The 16876-nt window shown below is 41.5% G+C and overlaps 2 protein-coding genes across 2 annotated transcripts; both read right to left on the minus strand.

Moving 5' to 3' along the window:
* Positions 1–345: 345 nt before the first annotated feature.
* Positions 346–4518, minus strand: LOC131221630 (pentatricopeptide repeat-containing protein At3g29230-like). The gene is made up of 2 exons (XM_058216920.1): positions 3361–4518; positions 346–2999 (listed from the first exon to the last, which is right to left on the minus strand). Exons 1-2 carry the CDS (start codon positions 4033–4035, stop codon positions 1899–1901), a joined length of 1776 nt encoding a protein of 591 aa, XP_058072903.1. The 5' UTR covers positions 4036–4518; the 3' UTR covers positions 346–1898.
* A 3569-nt stretch (positions 4519–8087) lies between these two features.
* On the minus strand, positions 8088–10145 carry LOC131221631 (histone H2A.6). The gene is made up of 2 exons (XM_058216921.1): positions 9890–10145; positions 8088–8467 (listed from the first exon to the last, which is right to left on the minus strand). Exons 1-2 carry the CDS (start codon positions 10076–10078, stop codon positions 8252–8254), a joined length of 405 nt encoding a protein of 134 aa, XP_058072904.1. The 5' UTR covers positions 10079–10145; the 3' UTR covers positions 8088–8251.
* Between the last annotated feature and the right edge of the window lie 6731 nt (positions 10146–16876).

A 16876-nucleotide genomic window follows, 5' to 3' on the forward strand; every position in this document is an offset into this window, starting at 1 on the left:
CCCTGTTAGGCCTTGATGCTTCCTCATTTTCTTTCTTTTTTTCCTTTTTTTTTTCTTTTTTCGGAAATATAATAAGATTTCATTAAGAATTTTCATTTTTATTTTTTAAAATGACAAGCCACGCCAAGAACAATGGGAAAGATTATGAGAAATCATCACAGGATTCACAGCCACTAACAATGGGAAAGATTATGAGAAATCATCACGGGATGCACAGCCACTTACATTAAGGACCTTTCCCTCAAACATCCTAAGGTTTGCTCACAGCTACACCCCTCGATCATTAGGAGGTCGTTTGGCAGAAATCCACTGAATTTTGAAACCAATAAGATTTTACAGATCAGCTTTGAGGTGGGAATGCAAAATGAGCTCTTTTGATTTAAATCCTTCAAAACCCAATGACTCAAAAACTGGAATCCCTACAAATCCCTCAGTTCACTCTGCCAGACTAGTAGAGAAGAAGGACCACCACCAGTCAGGGCCCACCATCACATGTTTGAGTACTTTTGAAAGTTCGAGTAGTTTTCAAAACTACAAAATCAGTGATGGTGAGCCCATCTTCTTCTCTATTACAAACCCCGATGGATTTCATACTGAGCCCACAAAACACTTGCCTTGTTGCTGAGAAGCCTGCTTCACTATGTTTTTGAGGAGCAACGATTGACTTTTAATAAATTGTAGACAGGGATTGAGATGTACAGATCCACAGATCTATCTAGATCCTGTTCATGGACTCAAGAAAATGTCCAAAAGCTCTATTTGACTCATCTAATCCATGAAGAGCTACATTGAGGGATTTCCAATAACAAAGGCGAATACCGTGACAACCCCTCTTTCATAAGAATGAGAGCAGATCAATTTGCTATCTTGGGACCCAGGAAAACAAAATGCTTCTCCTTGCTGCAAAATCACCTAATTTCTTCAAAGAAAGAAACCAGCTTCCAATGTTCCATGGCCTTGTTCAAACACCATTTACAACATTCACTCCCTGATTAATGGACCTTGGGAAAGAAGTTGCAAAGATGCATAGACCTTCCCCAATCACCTCTGCTTCAACGCAATCTCCATCTACCTTCGGAATTCAAATCCAGTTGTTACAGCTATTCAGTCAGGCTACCTTTTCTCATATTGGTTTATTTGACAATGCTGTTTACATCTTTAAAGATGCATAATTATCTCTCTTTCCAAATCCCCCAACAAATGACTAAATAAGAAGACAGTATGCACACCATACAATTATCCCAAACAAGCTAAGGAATTTTCAATTCCTCTTTGAAATCCTTCTATCACATATCATTGGATCATCCATGTCTTTTCTTTTCACCGGACAGATACCGTTTGATGCTCCAATGTCAAACCTCTCATTACTACTCATTTCTCCTTAAGTTGATTGGCACTGCAAATGACACAGTTTGAGACACATCTCCATAGTCTTTCAATCCATGACCTGATGAAAAGCAAAAGGAGGAGACTTATCTTCATTTCCAGCTTTCAATAATGCCACTGAAGATGGCCTCACCCTCAACGGAAGAACCATCTGCAAGAGGGAGTTACTCTTCTTCCTTCTCCTTAAATCTTCAATACCCGGAGGTGAATGTTACTTGCAGCTGCGCTTCTGCCACCACATGGACTGTTCATAAGGCAGTCCACACTGAATAATTTAGAGAGCATCAAATGTACATCTAATGTGGAACATCCACTCATTTTCTCACCATCCATGCCTTCACACATGTGAACCACCTGGCCAGTGGATAGGCCAAGGTCAAGCACATTCAACATGGGGCCCTCCTGATGGACATCCCAGATCTCACACAGGAGTGCCATTTTGCACATGCATGGTGCTTGGGTTCAAGACTTGCTCATGTGCAGCTGTAAGTAGCATTCCTAATACCCAGAACCTATATTGCAGACATCAATGACTTCGACAAGCTCCAAAGCACTGAATAAATCTCCTCCATTCGAAAATGCAACCGATCTCCATTTACAAACTCGTTGACGCTGCCACCAACCTCGATCACACTCCTTCCAATTTCCTTCTTCATTCCTCGGCTGGTCACCAGCTTCCTTATCCTCAACACATCATCCCACATTCCCTCCTCGGCATAGATATTCGACATAAGAACATAAACCCCACCGTCATCTGCTCCAAGCTCCACGAGCCGATCAACTGAAATTTCTGCAAGGTCAACACACCGATGGGTTCGACATGCCGCAAGAAGAGATCCCCACAAAGCTGAATTTGGTTTCGTGGGCATGGTTTCAATGATATTTTTAGCTTCATCTAACCGCCCTGCACGGCCAAGTAGATCTACAAAGCAACCATAGTGTTCAACTTTAGGTTGGATCTTGTAAGCATTTCTCATTCTATCGAAAATTCTCAAACCTTCACTGACTAGACCTGCATGGCTACAGGCCGTCAAAGCACCAAGGAAAGTCAGATCATCCATCGGAGCTCCTGCTCTCTCCATTTGACAGAATAGCTCCAGAGCTTCTTCTCCAAAACCATTGTTCCCAAGTCCAACAATCATTACATTCGAAGAAATAACGTTTCTTTCAGGCATGTTTTCAAAAAGTCTTCTTGCATGGTCCAAACTCCCGCATTTCATATACATGTCAATGAGAGCAGTCTGAGCCACAACATCCAATGAAATTTTGTTCTTCTCTAGGTACTTATGTATCCATCTCCCTTGATCAAGAGCACCCAGTTGAGCACATGCCATGATTGCACCGACTGCAGAAACCTTGTCAGGCTTCGTACCTTGGTACAGCATTTGCTGAAATAGATCCAAAGCTTCCTTGGATTTCCCATGGCGAGCATAGCCCTCTATCATGATGCTCCAAGAAACCACATTTCTCTCCGTCATCTCTTCAAACAATGACTGGGCAGCATTCATTTCTCCAACAGAAGCATACCCATCAATCATAGAATTCCAACAAACCGTATCTCTATCTGGCATCTCATCAAAGAGCTCCCGAGCCCGACCAACATCACCAAGTTTCTGCAATGAGCATAGTATTATTTTCATAAATTTATATGTCTGAAAACACATAGTAAGAACCCCAAAAGGACACACATTTCCTATTACTGAGCAGGGAACGCCAATTCTTAACTGAAAAGCTTTAATAAAAGAGGGATGATCTAGTGTTAAACACCCGTAGTGGAAGTTGGTTACAGATGAATCTTATTATCAGGTGTTGATGGGAAGTGGCCACACTTAATAAGATCCACCTATAGCAGACTTCTGTTGTCCATGTTTAACTTGGACTGAATTTCACCACAGGTGGTCAACATGGAAAAGGCAATTCTAACACCAACACAGAAATCACCGATTAGAATATCATAAAAAAACCACAACCAACCTTCCCATACCCATCAATCATCATAGCCCAAGAGAACACATCCCTCTCAGGCATTTCATCAAACACCTTCTGCGCCTCCCTCATCTCCCCACACCCCACATACCCACCCGCCATAGCATTCCACGAGACCAAATCCCTCACAGCCATTCCATCAAAGACCTTCCTCCCAAACCCCACCTCCCCACACCGACAATACATACTAATCAACCCATTCCCCACGAACAAATCTCCTCCAAACCCTCTCTTCACCACCTCCCCATGCACTCCTCTCCCTTCACGCAACCCCAAAACCAACCCGCATGCCCTTAGAACAAACGGGTACGTGTAATTATCGACTGGAACGCCATCCCCCTTCAGCTGACGGTAGAAGATAAGTGCGCGAAGTGGGCAAGGGCTGTCGGCGTGGATTCGGATCATGGTGTTGTAGATGAAGGTATTGGGGTGGGGGATTTGGGAGAATACAGCATCAGCATAGACGGCGTCTGAAGGGTTTGAGGCAGAGATTGCGGCAACGAGGCGCGACGAAGCGAAGGTGTTTGAGAAAATGCCTGTTAGGATCATTTGCGCATGGATTTGCAGGATTTGGAAATAGGGTCTTTTGGCAGTTTGGAGGAGAGACAGAAATGAGGTTTTGAGCGGTTGGGAGAAGAGAGGAGACATGGGAATGGAGGACATGGATAGGATTTTCCATTTGATGGAGGGTCTGAGGGGAATGAAGGTTTTAGGATGGGGAGAAAAATGGAGGGATGAGATTGATTGTGATGATGAGAGCAGCCATTCTGACTGAGGTGGGATTCGTTTGGTGGCTAGGAGGGTAGGAATTAGATCTGGTGGACCTTTTATAGGTTGTGGTTGGTTATGGTAGTTGAGGGAATACCGGAGTAGTTGCCCATTAGTTGTATACGTTGCAAGGTATGGTAATTACCATACGTTCGAGCTGTTTTGGCCCACCCGTGATTTTTTGTGGAATCTAAACCGTCCATCTGGTTTGAGTCCTCATGTTCACCGTACATTCCAATATCTATCACTATCCAATAGGAAAAGGTAAACACCACATGGAACAACAATGCGCGGTCACATATTCAACCTATATTTATTCTATTTTTGTGGCCCACGTAAGTCTTGGAATAGCTTGCTTTTCACGGAAATGGATTGGCTACTCCACCTGCCATCGGCCCGGAGGTTGGTGGTCAGTGCTCTGTGGGCCCCACCATGATGTATGTGTTTCATCCATGCCGTTCATCCATTCTTAAGGATTATTTTAGGGCTTGATATCAAAAATGAAAGGTATATAAATCTCATGTGGACCACACTACAGGAAAACATCAGTGATTGGATATCTACCATAAAATCCTCCTAAGGCCCACTGTACAGTTTATTTGACATCCAATACGTTGATTAGGTCATACAGAACTAGATGAAGGGAAAAAAATAAATATCAGCTTGATCCAAAACTTTTATGGCCCCCAAAAGGTTTTTAACGGTTGATGCTCATTCAAAACTAATTCTAGTAATGTGGTCCACTTGAGATTGGGATATACCTAATTTTTGGCCTTATATTATAAAATGATCTGGAAAAATAGATGGATGGAATGGATGAAACACATACTTCATGGTGGCGGCCACAGAGCACCGACCATCCGCCGTTAGCTAGTGGCAGGGGGGAGGAGCCAATCCGTATCCCTTTTCACGGCCCCTTCATCGCTATGGGAGGAAGCGGATTGGCAGGTGTACCACACACCTGACGTCAGCAAGTTCCGTAGGTATCATCATCAGGTATGTATTGCATCCAAACCGTCCATCCGCTTGGCGATCTCATCATAAGGATCAAGACGAAAAATAAGAAAGATCTAACGATCAAATGGAACACATTGCAAAAGGTAGGAGGAGATTAAATGTCTACCATTGAAACCCTTTTGGGGGTCACAGAAGTTTTGTATCATGATATTTCTTTTTCCTATTCATCGAGATGTTTTTGACATTATGAACAGATTGGATGGAAAATAAAGGTTATTGAGGCGCTATGAATGTTTTAATGGTGAAAATCATTATCTCTGCTTCTATGCGTGGTGTGGTTCATTTAAGCTCTGTATATGATTCATTTTTTGGCTCATGCTCTAAAATAATCTCTAAAAATAGATGAACGGCATGGATATAATAAATACATCAATTTGAGGGCAGTGTAACTTTGATCTACTTTGAACCGTTTGTACAACTTGAGCTCGAGGAGCGGCAGCGCTCGTCTTCACACGACACGTACTTACATCAGCAATATAGCTGGTGTGTGGTACACCAGCCAATTCGCTTCCCTCATGGGATGCGAAGGTTAGATGACATATACACAGCACGGTGGAACCCACGTTTCATCCATAGGTTTCTTCTGTGGGTGTCCTCTTTCCAACGCCCCCGTTGTACCCTTAAGGCCTGTTTGCGAGCATGGACTCTGATGTGTTTGGCACCTCGGATTGGAAATTAACTTTAAAACAAAAGTAGCTATGCATGGTATATTCACATGAGTTTGAATTTAATTACTAAATCAACTTTAATATCTCTTATTAGTGACATATATAATATTTGACACAATGGTTATAATAAGCCCTTTTAAAATATATGCTTTGACCTAAAATGATGAAATTTCAAGTCTCAAATGGACCACAAGCACAAGATCATTGTTTTAAATGGACAATGTTTGAACATTGTTTATCATCATATTAAATTAATTTTGCTAATATAATTAATAATTTAATTATTTTAGGATATCATTAGTGGGATATGTACTTAATAGAATAATAGTCCAAAGACACACATGGTACCCATGTAACTCTTGGAAGGATTTTAGCCATAATCCATGCTCTTACCTTGGATTTCAAACCCTTCTTTGAAAGGACTTGAAACCCCCTTAATTTGAAACCCTTGGTTACTTTATGCTCCTAAATAATAGGAGATTTGAAACCCCTCCACTAAGAGGTCGATTTCCCCAAATCCATGGTGCCAAACGACCCATTAGTGTAGCACACTTGAGTTATAGATAATGCTAGATTTAGGCATATGGAGTTAAGATGATGGCACACGTCTAATGGATGGATCAGATGGCCTCACAAGACAATTTCCACACCTTAGTCGTTTCACATTTTGCTGTAGGGCGGAAGAATATGATAACTCTCTTCACTTTGGGTGTAAATTGATATCAGAAATTAATACTGATCTGAGAGAAATAATAGAAACTCATGAGCTCATGTATATTTAATGTATGCATTTAATACCAACTTGAGAGACAACCAAACAGCCCTTAACACTTTTAACGTATGCCACATACGTGGCTGTAACCGAATTCCATGATGTGACACACACCACCGACCCTTGACGTCACCGGTTCTGTGGGCCCACCATAATGCAATTGTTATATCTGCACCGCTTATCCATATTTGTGTTTGCCTTTAATCCTGCATCGTCTCCACTGCTGTATGTGGTGTGGTTCACATCGTCCATCTATTTTTCTATAGACATATCAAAGGCTCTGGTAGACTACACAACAAGACGGTGTGGATAAAACCCACGCATCACGGTGGCCAGAAGCAAACCGCATTCCCCTAAAAAAAATGCTCTCCAAATAGATGGACGGTGTGGATACAACACATACACTATGGTGACTTAATTGCGGATCATTTACAATCATCAGTAGTATAATTTTCAGCTCATTAATCCATCAGAAGCGGGGAGCACACTACGGACGGTTCTTATGAGTTATACGTGTGACACAAAACAACTTCCAAGTGAACTCGTCAAGCATCACATTCCACAGTCCAGAGAGCCATAGATAGACATACTGCACACGTACCAGATCAGTACGCCTAAATGAAATCCCTAGTGGATGTGATGAACCCCAAAAAACCTCACAAAGTAATCAAACAGGTGGGCAGTCTTTGGTCCATACATCAAAACTAATTAACATCATTTATAAAGAGATCCATACCGTCCGTTTGGTACACCATCCATCTAGAAATCAGGGCTATTCAAAATTCAGGTGGGCCACACCACATGGAACATTCGAGATAGGATGTCCCACCATTAAAATTGTTCCAACTTGACACAAGAAAGGACACAAGGTCGAGCACCATCTTCCTCAAGAGGATAACTATTCCGAATCCATAAGAACTTGTCTAGACTCTCCTCAAATAGACATTTCAAATCCACAAAGAAAAAAAGCAAAAAATATAAATAAATTAGAAATTGATTAATGTATTAATAAAAACGAGAATAGGGGTACTCGAATCAAACTATAGCTAAAACTCCTAGAATTTGCGACTTACAATCATGATGTACTAATGCGCTATTTGGCTTCACCAAACCGTTCTTTTTATGTTGGGCGCAACTCCTGAAGCCCAACGGATGAAGAGTTATAATCAAACTAACTTACTATTTATAGCTTGCGCAACCCAGCATAGCAGGGTTGGTTGGCTAAAGTAGCTCCTTCTATCCTAAAATCATATATTTTAGGTCAAATAACTCATTCCAGATTGTGAGACACATCCGATTTAAGGTCCGATGGTCTGGATCACTTTTATCATCAACCAGGCCTTTTCTGATCCATCTTGGCCATGTAACTGTCCGCAGCCCGCTCTACATCACAACTGGTGTGTGTGTGTGTGATCAAGAAACAGTCGGGCCCACCAAAAGCATCAGACCAGATGCCCCCACTTTCCCAAATTAGCTTCTGCAAAGAGAAATGCATCAAACAAATTCCTTCCCATTTTACCAAATCCACGTATTCACATTATACCACCTAACAAAAAAACACACAGCAGAAACAATAGCAGAGAGAGAAGCTGAAGAAATTAGGAGAGGACACCACATTGTAGAGAGCACGCTGCCAGAAAATGTCAGATTCCGATCAGCTCTCATCGCCTGATGGCTTCGATCCAGCCCCCCCAGTCTTCTTTGGCAGAAGGAGATTGTGGATGTTAGGCATCACACCACCATTAGCTATGGTCACAGCACCAAGAAGCTTGCTCAGCTCCTCATCGTTCCTAACAGCTAGCTGGATATGTCTGGGAACAATCCTCGTCTTTTTGTTATCCCGCGCTGCATTTCCCGCCAGCTCCAGCACCTGAAAATCCACAGCAATTAGCATTTTCAATATATCCAAAACAGAAAATTCAATGTGGTCAGTTTCCAATTCAGGTATTTGGGGCCCATCACCCAGTAATTTAGACCGCAGATCAGTTGAAGATGGGGCAAAGATCTCCCAACGGTCAATCCTAAGTGGGGCAAAACAGAGCAGTGCTCTGGATGGTGGGCCCCACTAATCAGAATCAGAAATTCTGTGTATTTGCGCAAGAACATTGCTAGCAAATGATATAATTTCTCTGAACAGCATGAAATACATGTATCCAAGCCATCCACCAGGTGAGCCAGTAGACAAATTTCTATCCAGATGGCCCACATGGAGAGCTCGCCAGTCTGGTTTTTGCATCAGGGCAATCACACCATGCAACCCCAGAAAATGGACGGCAGAGAACAAACTCATAATTAGAGAGAGAGAGAGAGAGAGAGAGAGACAGAGAGTAGATTTTCAAAACCAGCACATTCAATGGCCCCTCATGGATGTGGACTACTGATCTTCAACAATGGCCCACCAGATGGACCACATGGATCAGTGGACCCACTTCAGATGGTGGGCCCCACTAAGAATAGGTCATGGACGGCCCCTCTCTTCTGTAAGGATGATGGACCACATTCAATGGATGGATTTCCATGTAAACCATTAAAGATTATGCAATGTTACCCCGTCGACTGATCAAATGGCTAGAATCATTTGTGGAAATATTAAACTTTGCCAATGACCAATTCATCATGGGACCCACATCTTGAACGGTTCCGATCATTCATACAGATGACCCAATTCGCAGAATATGAATGCACAGTAGTAGCCAGCGGACCACAAGGACTGTGTTTCCTTCGATGATTCCGACGGTTTTTTCCAAGACGCCCATTACAAAATGACCAAAATACCCCTAAAACCCACCAAAACACCGCTTGGAATCTATGGTTTTCCGTAGCATTTCCTTCAAATAGAAGGGCATTTTCACAATCTCATCGGTAAAAAAAGCAGTAACGAAACCCTAAAATAATAATAACATAAAATTTAAAAAACTAATTGTAGATATTTTCTAAAAACAAAAAGCAAATCAAATATTAAAAAGATAAAATTCAAATAATATATGAAATTAGATAACAACAACACAAAAATTAACCAAAAAAATCAAATCAAAGATTAAGGGTGCGTTTGGATGCACCAATATCAAGATATTTTGCAACAATAGGCTAATTAGTCATGAAATTTCTTGATATTTTTGGTGCAGCCAAACACACCCTAAAAACGACATGAGCGACACAAAGATCAAAAAATCACATAAATAATTCAGGAAAAAAAAAAAAAGCCCCAGAAGAGGAAAAGAAAGAAATTTACAAAACCCTAATTTCTAAAAATAGAGGATCCGTAAAAACCCTAGATTTTATATTTATTTACCTCCGCAGCCAGGTATTCCAAAACGGCAGCGAGATAAACCGGCGCACCGGCACCGACTCGCTCTGCGTACTTTCCCGCCTTCAAGAACCGGGCGATCCTGCCGACCGGGAACTGCAGACCGGCCTTACTGCTTCTCGACGTGGCCTTCTTTGCCGATCCCGATCCAAGAGTCTTGCCTCTCCCAGCCATTCTCTTCGAAAATCCGATACGCAACGAAACGCTACGAACAGAGAGATAGAGAGAGAGAGAGAGAGAGAAAGAGATGAGGGCTGAAAGTTGGTCTTTGATTTTATATTTATGGAGTCGTTTTGGGTTGCAGAGAACCAATCACGTTAAAGTACGCGGATCGAGATACTAGCCGTTGGATGGGGGCGAAATGGATGGTTGGATCGTGGTCCTTTCACCAGTCTGGGGAATTGAGTTAGTTCGACGCAAGCGGATCAGGTGTTACCGGGTAACACCGTAGTAGGTGTTTCCCTGACTGTGGGGCCCATATTGATGTATTTTTTGTATATCCATGCCGTCCATCATCTTTTCCATATCATTATAAGGTATCTTCCAAAAAATAAACAATATAAAATTCTCAAGTGGACCACGCAGTAGGGATTGAATATCCACCATTAAAAATTCTTGGGGGCCTCAAAAGCTTGGATCAAGTTGATATTTATTTTTTTCCGTTCATCGCGGTTTGTATGACCTTATCAAAAGACCCAAAATAAACATTACCGTGGGCCCTGGGAATTTTTTAATGGCGGGAATTCATTTACCACTATTTTTAGTGGTGTGGTCCACTTCAGAAATTAATCCTTTTAATTTTTTCTATTTTAGGCTAAAATGATCTGGAAAAAACGTTTGGACGGCGTGGATATACAAAAACTACATCAAGGTGGGCCCCATGGTCAGGGAAACACCCACTATTGTGTTACACGTGTAACACCTAATCCGCGGCCGATGACGGAGGAAAACTGATATGATAGAGCCGGCTCTATGTAATGTGGTAGATTCTTCCACTCACCGTTCACTTTTTCAGTGGAATAAAGTAGATCAGAACCGTCCAGATAGATTTATGTTCTGTCGATGTCATATTAATATAAAAATAAATAGATTAAAATCAGTTTGACAAATTTCACTTATACTTTCTACAGTTGTATTTGGACCGTTTTAAATTTTGCTTCTTACCGTTCATTTGAGACCATTTATTTCATGTTTTCTATATATTTTTTTTTTATTATCTTACATATAGACCATCGATGGAAGTTTCAGTTAAATGGACAGTGAATGGAGATATCTATCATGTTATGGTAGAACGGAATTCATCGTATCTTTTCTGTAGAGGGATTCGGACGAGAGAAACAAGACGGATTGGCTACTCCCCCTGCCACCAGCCCGGTGGCTGGTGGTCGGTGCTATGTGGGCCCCACCATGATGTATGTGTTTCATCCATTCTGTTCATCCATTTTTACAGATCATTTTAGCCCTTCAAACAAAAATCAGAGGGATATAAATCTCATGTGGACCACACCACAGGAAAACAATAGTGATTGGATATCCACCATTAAAATCCTCCCAAGGCCCACTGTACTTTTTATTTGACATCCAATATATTGATTAGGCTATACAGACCCAGATGAAGGGAAAAAATAAATATCATCTTGATCCAAAACTTTTATGGCCCCCAAAAAGTTTTTAATGGTTGACGCTCATTCAACAGTGTTTCCTGTAATGTGATCCACTTAATATTGGGATACACCTTTTTTTGGTCTTATATCATGAAATTATCTAGAAAAATAGATTGACGGCATGGATGAAACACATACATCATGGTGGGGCCCACAGAGCACCGACCAACAGCCATTGGCTAGTGTCAGGGGGAGTAGCCAATCCGTTTCCCGTTTATGTGAACCGTCAAAAGTCTACTCTCGTCACACGTGTTAATTTCACAAGTGTAAAATATTAGGTCCAATAATCAAGTGAGACCCATCTTGAAATGTTCTTGAAAGATCATGTGGGTCAAGTCATCAGTCGAGAATTCTGAACTTAAATGGCCACTCGAGATATCAACGGTCTATATGCAACTGGTGTTAGTCGATATATATATTGTTTTATTGAGTTTGATTTATGTATACAGTACCCTTAAAGTTAGACCTCCCAAATGAATGGTTCAGATCATTTCTATATTTGTAATATCTAATATTCTGACGCGAAGAAAATTCTCAATTTCACCGTACAGAATAATTGCACTACACTTTGGATTTTGGAAGAACAGTGTCGGAGTTACCGCCGGCGGGAAAATTACTGATACAAGCCACACGGGTCTTTACGAGGGAAGCGGATTGCCTGTGACCCCGGGCACGGAGATATACGTGTGCCCAGGGCTGTGTGGAGCCCACATAGATGTTCGTGAGGAATCCATTCCGTGCATCTGTTTTAAAATATTAAAATAGTATAGTATTATAAAAATTATTTAGATCAAAAACTCAGGTGGGAAACACCAGCCAAACAGTAGGAAAGAAAGATCCACCGTTGAAACCTTAGCGTAGCTGAACATGATGTTTATATGTCATCCAAACGGTTCATGGGGTTATTACCACTCAGTTAAACTTTGAGAACGAATGTAATCGTGATACAAATCTTCTGTCAGCCCAGGCGTTTAATCCCCAGACGCCGTTTGGCTAATGACGCTGCTGGCTAGTGGTCGGTGCTATGTGGGCCCACAAGTATGTATGTATTTTATCCACGCCGTCCATTCATTTTTACAGATCATTTTAGGCCTTGATCCCAAAAATGAGTCAGATCTAAATCTCAGGTGGAGCACAATGCTGGAAAACAGTAGTGATTGAATGCTCACCATTAAAAGCCTCTCAGGGAACATTATAATGTTTAATTGACATCTTGATTGAGTCATACAGACCTGATGAGGGGAAAAAACAAGAGTCCGGATCCTCTGTTATCAGGTCAACAGAGAATTCCTGATACCCAAATTCTCATTGGTCCACGTCACCACTCACTAAAAAAATAAAAAAGACATAAAACAGCTTCGGACGCCAAACCATTAGGGCCTGTTTGGCCGGACGGATCCCACGGTATTAGGTGGGATGGGATTTAAAAAACATTATTATTATCCATGGCAGGGACTGTTCCTGTTACCGTGGGATAAGCTTAATCCCCTTCTTAGTTTGCAATACGGTGGTACATTGAAAGAATATACCCACCATCATTTGAAACTATTGACAATAACACACGTGTTATATGTAAACCATTCATTTGTTTTGTAACCTCATTTTATAGCATGGGCCTAAAAATGAGGCAGATCCAAAACTTATGTGGTCCCAAAGAAGTTTTCAACCATAAGTATTCAATCCCCATTGCTTTCTATGGTGGGGTCCACTTGAGCTTTAAATCTAACTCGATTTTTGGCCCATGCTCTAAAATGATCTCAAAAAATAGGTGGACGGTGTGGATATAGCCCACACATCATGGTGGGACCTACACAACTTGCAAATATCGAGTGATATTAGCACAGGAACCGATACGATTCCATCAAGCCTACTTCCAAGCTTTTCCACTCTTCCCAAACATGGAGTGGAATTGCCACAGTACCAGATGCAATTCCATCCCACCTAAGCCCGTCTAATCCAGCCGGCCAAACAGGCCCTTAGGGTAACAGGAATGCTCTGATGACTGATAACAGAGGATCCCGACTCAAAAAACAAATATCAGCTTGATCGAAATCTTTCAAGGTCCCAAATAAGCTTTTAATGGTGGCTTTTCAATCAATAATGTTTTATGTGATGTGGTCCACTTGAGACTTAGATCTACTTCATTTTTGGGATCAGACAATAAAATGATATGAAAAAATAGATGAACGGCGTGGATGAAACACATACATCATGGTAGGGCCCACAGAACACCCACCACTAGTAGAGGTGTACACGAGTCGAGCCGAGCCGAGCTTTGTCCACCTTGTGCTTGATTCGGTCTGCTCGAGTCCCAACTCATACTCAGCTCGGTTCGGGCTTTAAGCTCGGAGCACAAGCTCGTACTTGGCTCGGCCGAGTTCGAACTAATTTTGAGCCGATTTCGAGATCTTTATAATTATAAAACTCTCAGAAGAACAAGAAAAAAAAACCCACAAAAACAAGAAAATCAAATGTAGAAGAGAAGTGGGTTTTTTTTTTTTTCCTTCTTGTGAGATTGATATGTTTTCAATGGCAAAAAATAATAATTCGAAGTAGAGATTATTAGGGAAGCATCCATGATAGTAGAAACCCACATCAGAGAAAAAGATGAAAACCAAAATCAAGAAACAGAGAGAAAGAACTGAAATTGAAGGTAGAGGTTAGAGAAGGTTATGCCTTGGAAAATCAAGATGTCCGGAGATTGGATTATGAAAAAGATCGAACTGCGGAAATGATGAAGGTTGTGATGGTGAAAAAGAAGTGGGTTTCTTATCTGAGCAAAGAATCAAATAAGGTTTTTTTTTTTTTTAGAGAGAGAGGTTTTTTTTTTTTTTTTTGAAGGGGAACAACCGACCGAACGAGGCCAGACGAGACATCGAAAATTTGTTCTAGCATCGGGCTGTCATAGATGGCCATGGGTGAAATTTTCTAAACCCTCTTAGTACCAGAAGACGCCCAACGTCGAGACCGAGTGGATACATGAGCGCCCGAATGCCGAATACCAGGAGACCGCGTCTCCCACCGTGTCGTGGTCTGTTGGGAGGGAGTGTGGCCTTATCCGCCCGAGGGTAGGGGGCATAGGTAGGCTGAGTTTGACCAGCTCGTGAATGGATCTGCTATCGACGTGCTGGATAGGTATTGGCAGACTATTGGCCAGGTGGATAGTGAAGTTTCTTACGCTCACTTGGACTGTGCCGCTGGAAGAGGGGCAGTGCCATTTGGAGTGCACTAAACCCTAGTGATGATCCCAGAGAGGAACCGTACTGATATGTGGACTTATTGAGCAGGAGTTGCATACTCATTCATTCATTCATTCACTATCCACTCGGACTGCTGGTGCGCAACTAATTGTTAGGTGTACCTTCGCAATGGCCAGGATTTCGGTTGGGGCGCGCAACTAACTTGAGATCAGGAGTTTACCACTTCGAGTCTGACTATCCAAATTTAGGTATGGGACTGGTTTGGATAGAAGTCCTTTGTGATGAACTTCATAACTTGCGATAGTACGTACTATCATCCCGACTTCACACTCCAGCATAGTCATTCCATTCGCACCGCATATGGTATTACATCTGCGGCATATGACATTTTGGGTTACTCTGTTTTTGCATTTATATGGTCTGGATATGGTTGACGCTATTCGTGAACTCATCAAGAATTGCATATTGCATCGCATCCTCGACATCTGATATTTGACTCTTTATAACTTCTCATTTGCATAGTTGTTCTATATTGTGTATTTTGATATTGATTGACTCATGAACTTGTCCGTATTTCTGCTTACTCTGTTATCGTATGACGTATGATCTTGTCAGTATTTCTGCTTATTCCGATATTGTGTGATTTATGGATTACCAACATTTTCGGTATTGTATGATGATGTCATTGTATTGAAAATTTAGCTCTTATCTTATGCACACACTTACACCACTCTCTAAGCTTTCTATAAGCTTATGTACAATAAATGCATGCAGGTGATGTTAGGTTGCAGCAGTGTTGAGCTTGAAGTATGCATCGGTCTTCTGGAGCTTGATTTTTAATTTATATATTTTTCCTTTCAGTATTGTACTCAAATGATTATATTAGTGGATATGTGATGATGATGTTTGCCTTTGTGAATTGGGTAATCTTGTAGTTATGTTTAGTAGGAGTTAAATATACATTGAAAAAAAATCCTCCTTGTAAGATCCCAAGATTGAAATCTGGCGTATGGATGCTAGGAGTCGAGAATGGGGTACTATGGAGGCTGTCGGTACCGGATTTGACGATCGGGATTCCTGTGAATCCGATTTCCGGGTTTGGGGCATGACAGAATGAGACTAGGGTTTTAATTTTAAAAGAATATATATACCCTGTACCGAGTTACCATGTCGAGCCAAGTCGAGCCGAGTTCAAGCAGTATTCAAGTCGAGTCGAGTCGAGCAGGGGCAAGCTCGAACTCAACTCAAATTGGTTTCAAGCTCTAAAAATTAGTTAGAACTCGACTCGTGTCGAGCGAGTTCCGAGTCGAGTTGAGCTTTTTTGAGCTAAGTCGAGTGAGTTACCGAGCTTTTGCTGCTCGTGTACAGCTCGAACCACTAGCCATTTTAGCTAGTGGAAGGGTCACTACCCAATCCATGTCCCCACCATTTCGGGTTTCGTTTGGCATGGCTTACACGAGTTTTTGATCTCCCATATTTTAAAAATCCTCTCCCATTGTGATATGAACAGTGGATTTGTCACAATCATCAGTGCAAATGCAGCAAGTTAGTGGGACAGGTTCACAAGGTGGCCCCTACTTTGTAAATCATCCCATACAAATATAATGATGTGTCTAATCATGAGGCAGCTCTCAACCGCAACTTGATTGTATATTGACGCGGATTGTGTAATGAGGAGCTCACCGAGCTATAATGTGGTGTGGATTCTCCATGTGGCCCACCGTAATGTATGTGTTTTATCAATACCATCCATCATTTTTCCATCTCATTTTAAGAAATGAGCCTAAATTAAAGCCTTTCCAAAGTCCAAGCGGATCACATGATAGTAAACGTTAGGGATTGAAGGCCTGCTGATGAAAACTTAGTAAACTTTTGGGATTGAAGGCCTGCTGTTGAAAACTTCCCAGACCACAAAAATTTTAAATAAAAATTTAGATATCCTCTACTAGCCATAGAAATATCCTACTTTTCCCCATTGTGATTAGCCAACATCATCACTGATATCGTCAACACTGCTACATTACATGTTGTATATGATGATGTGATTTGAATAGACTGCAACAAGTAGGATATTTTTATTTGTAGCGAGTAGAGGACCTAAATATGAT

The sequence above is a fragment of the Magnolia sinica genome, chromosome 12 (assembly GCF_029962835.1).
Source record: "Magnolia sinica isolate HGM2019 chromosome 12, MsV1, whole genome shotgun sequence".
NCBI lineage: Eukaryota > Viridiplantae > Streptophyta > Magnoliopsida > Magnoliales > Magnoliaceae > Magnolia > Magnolia sinica.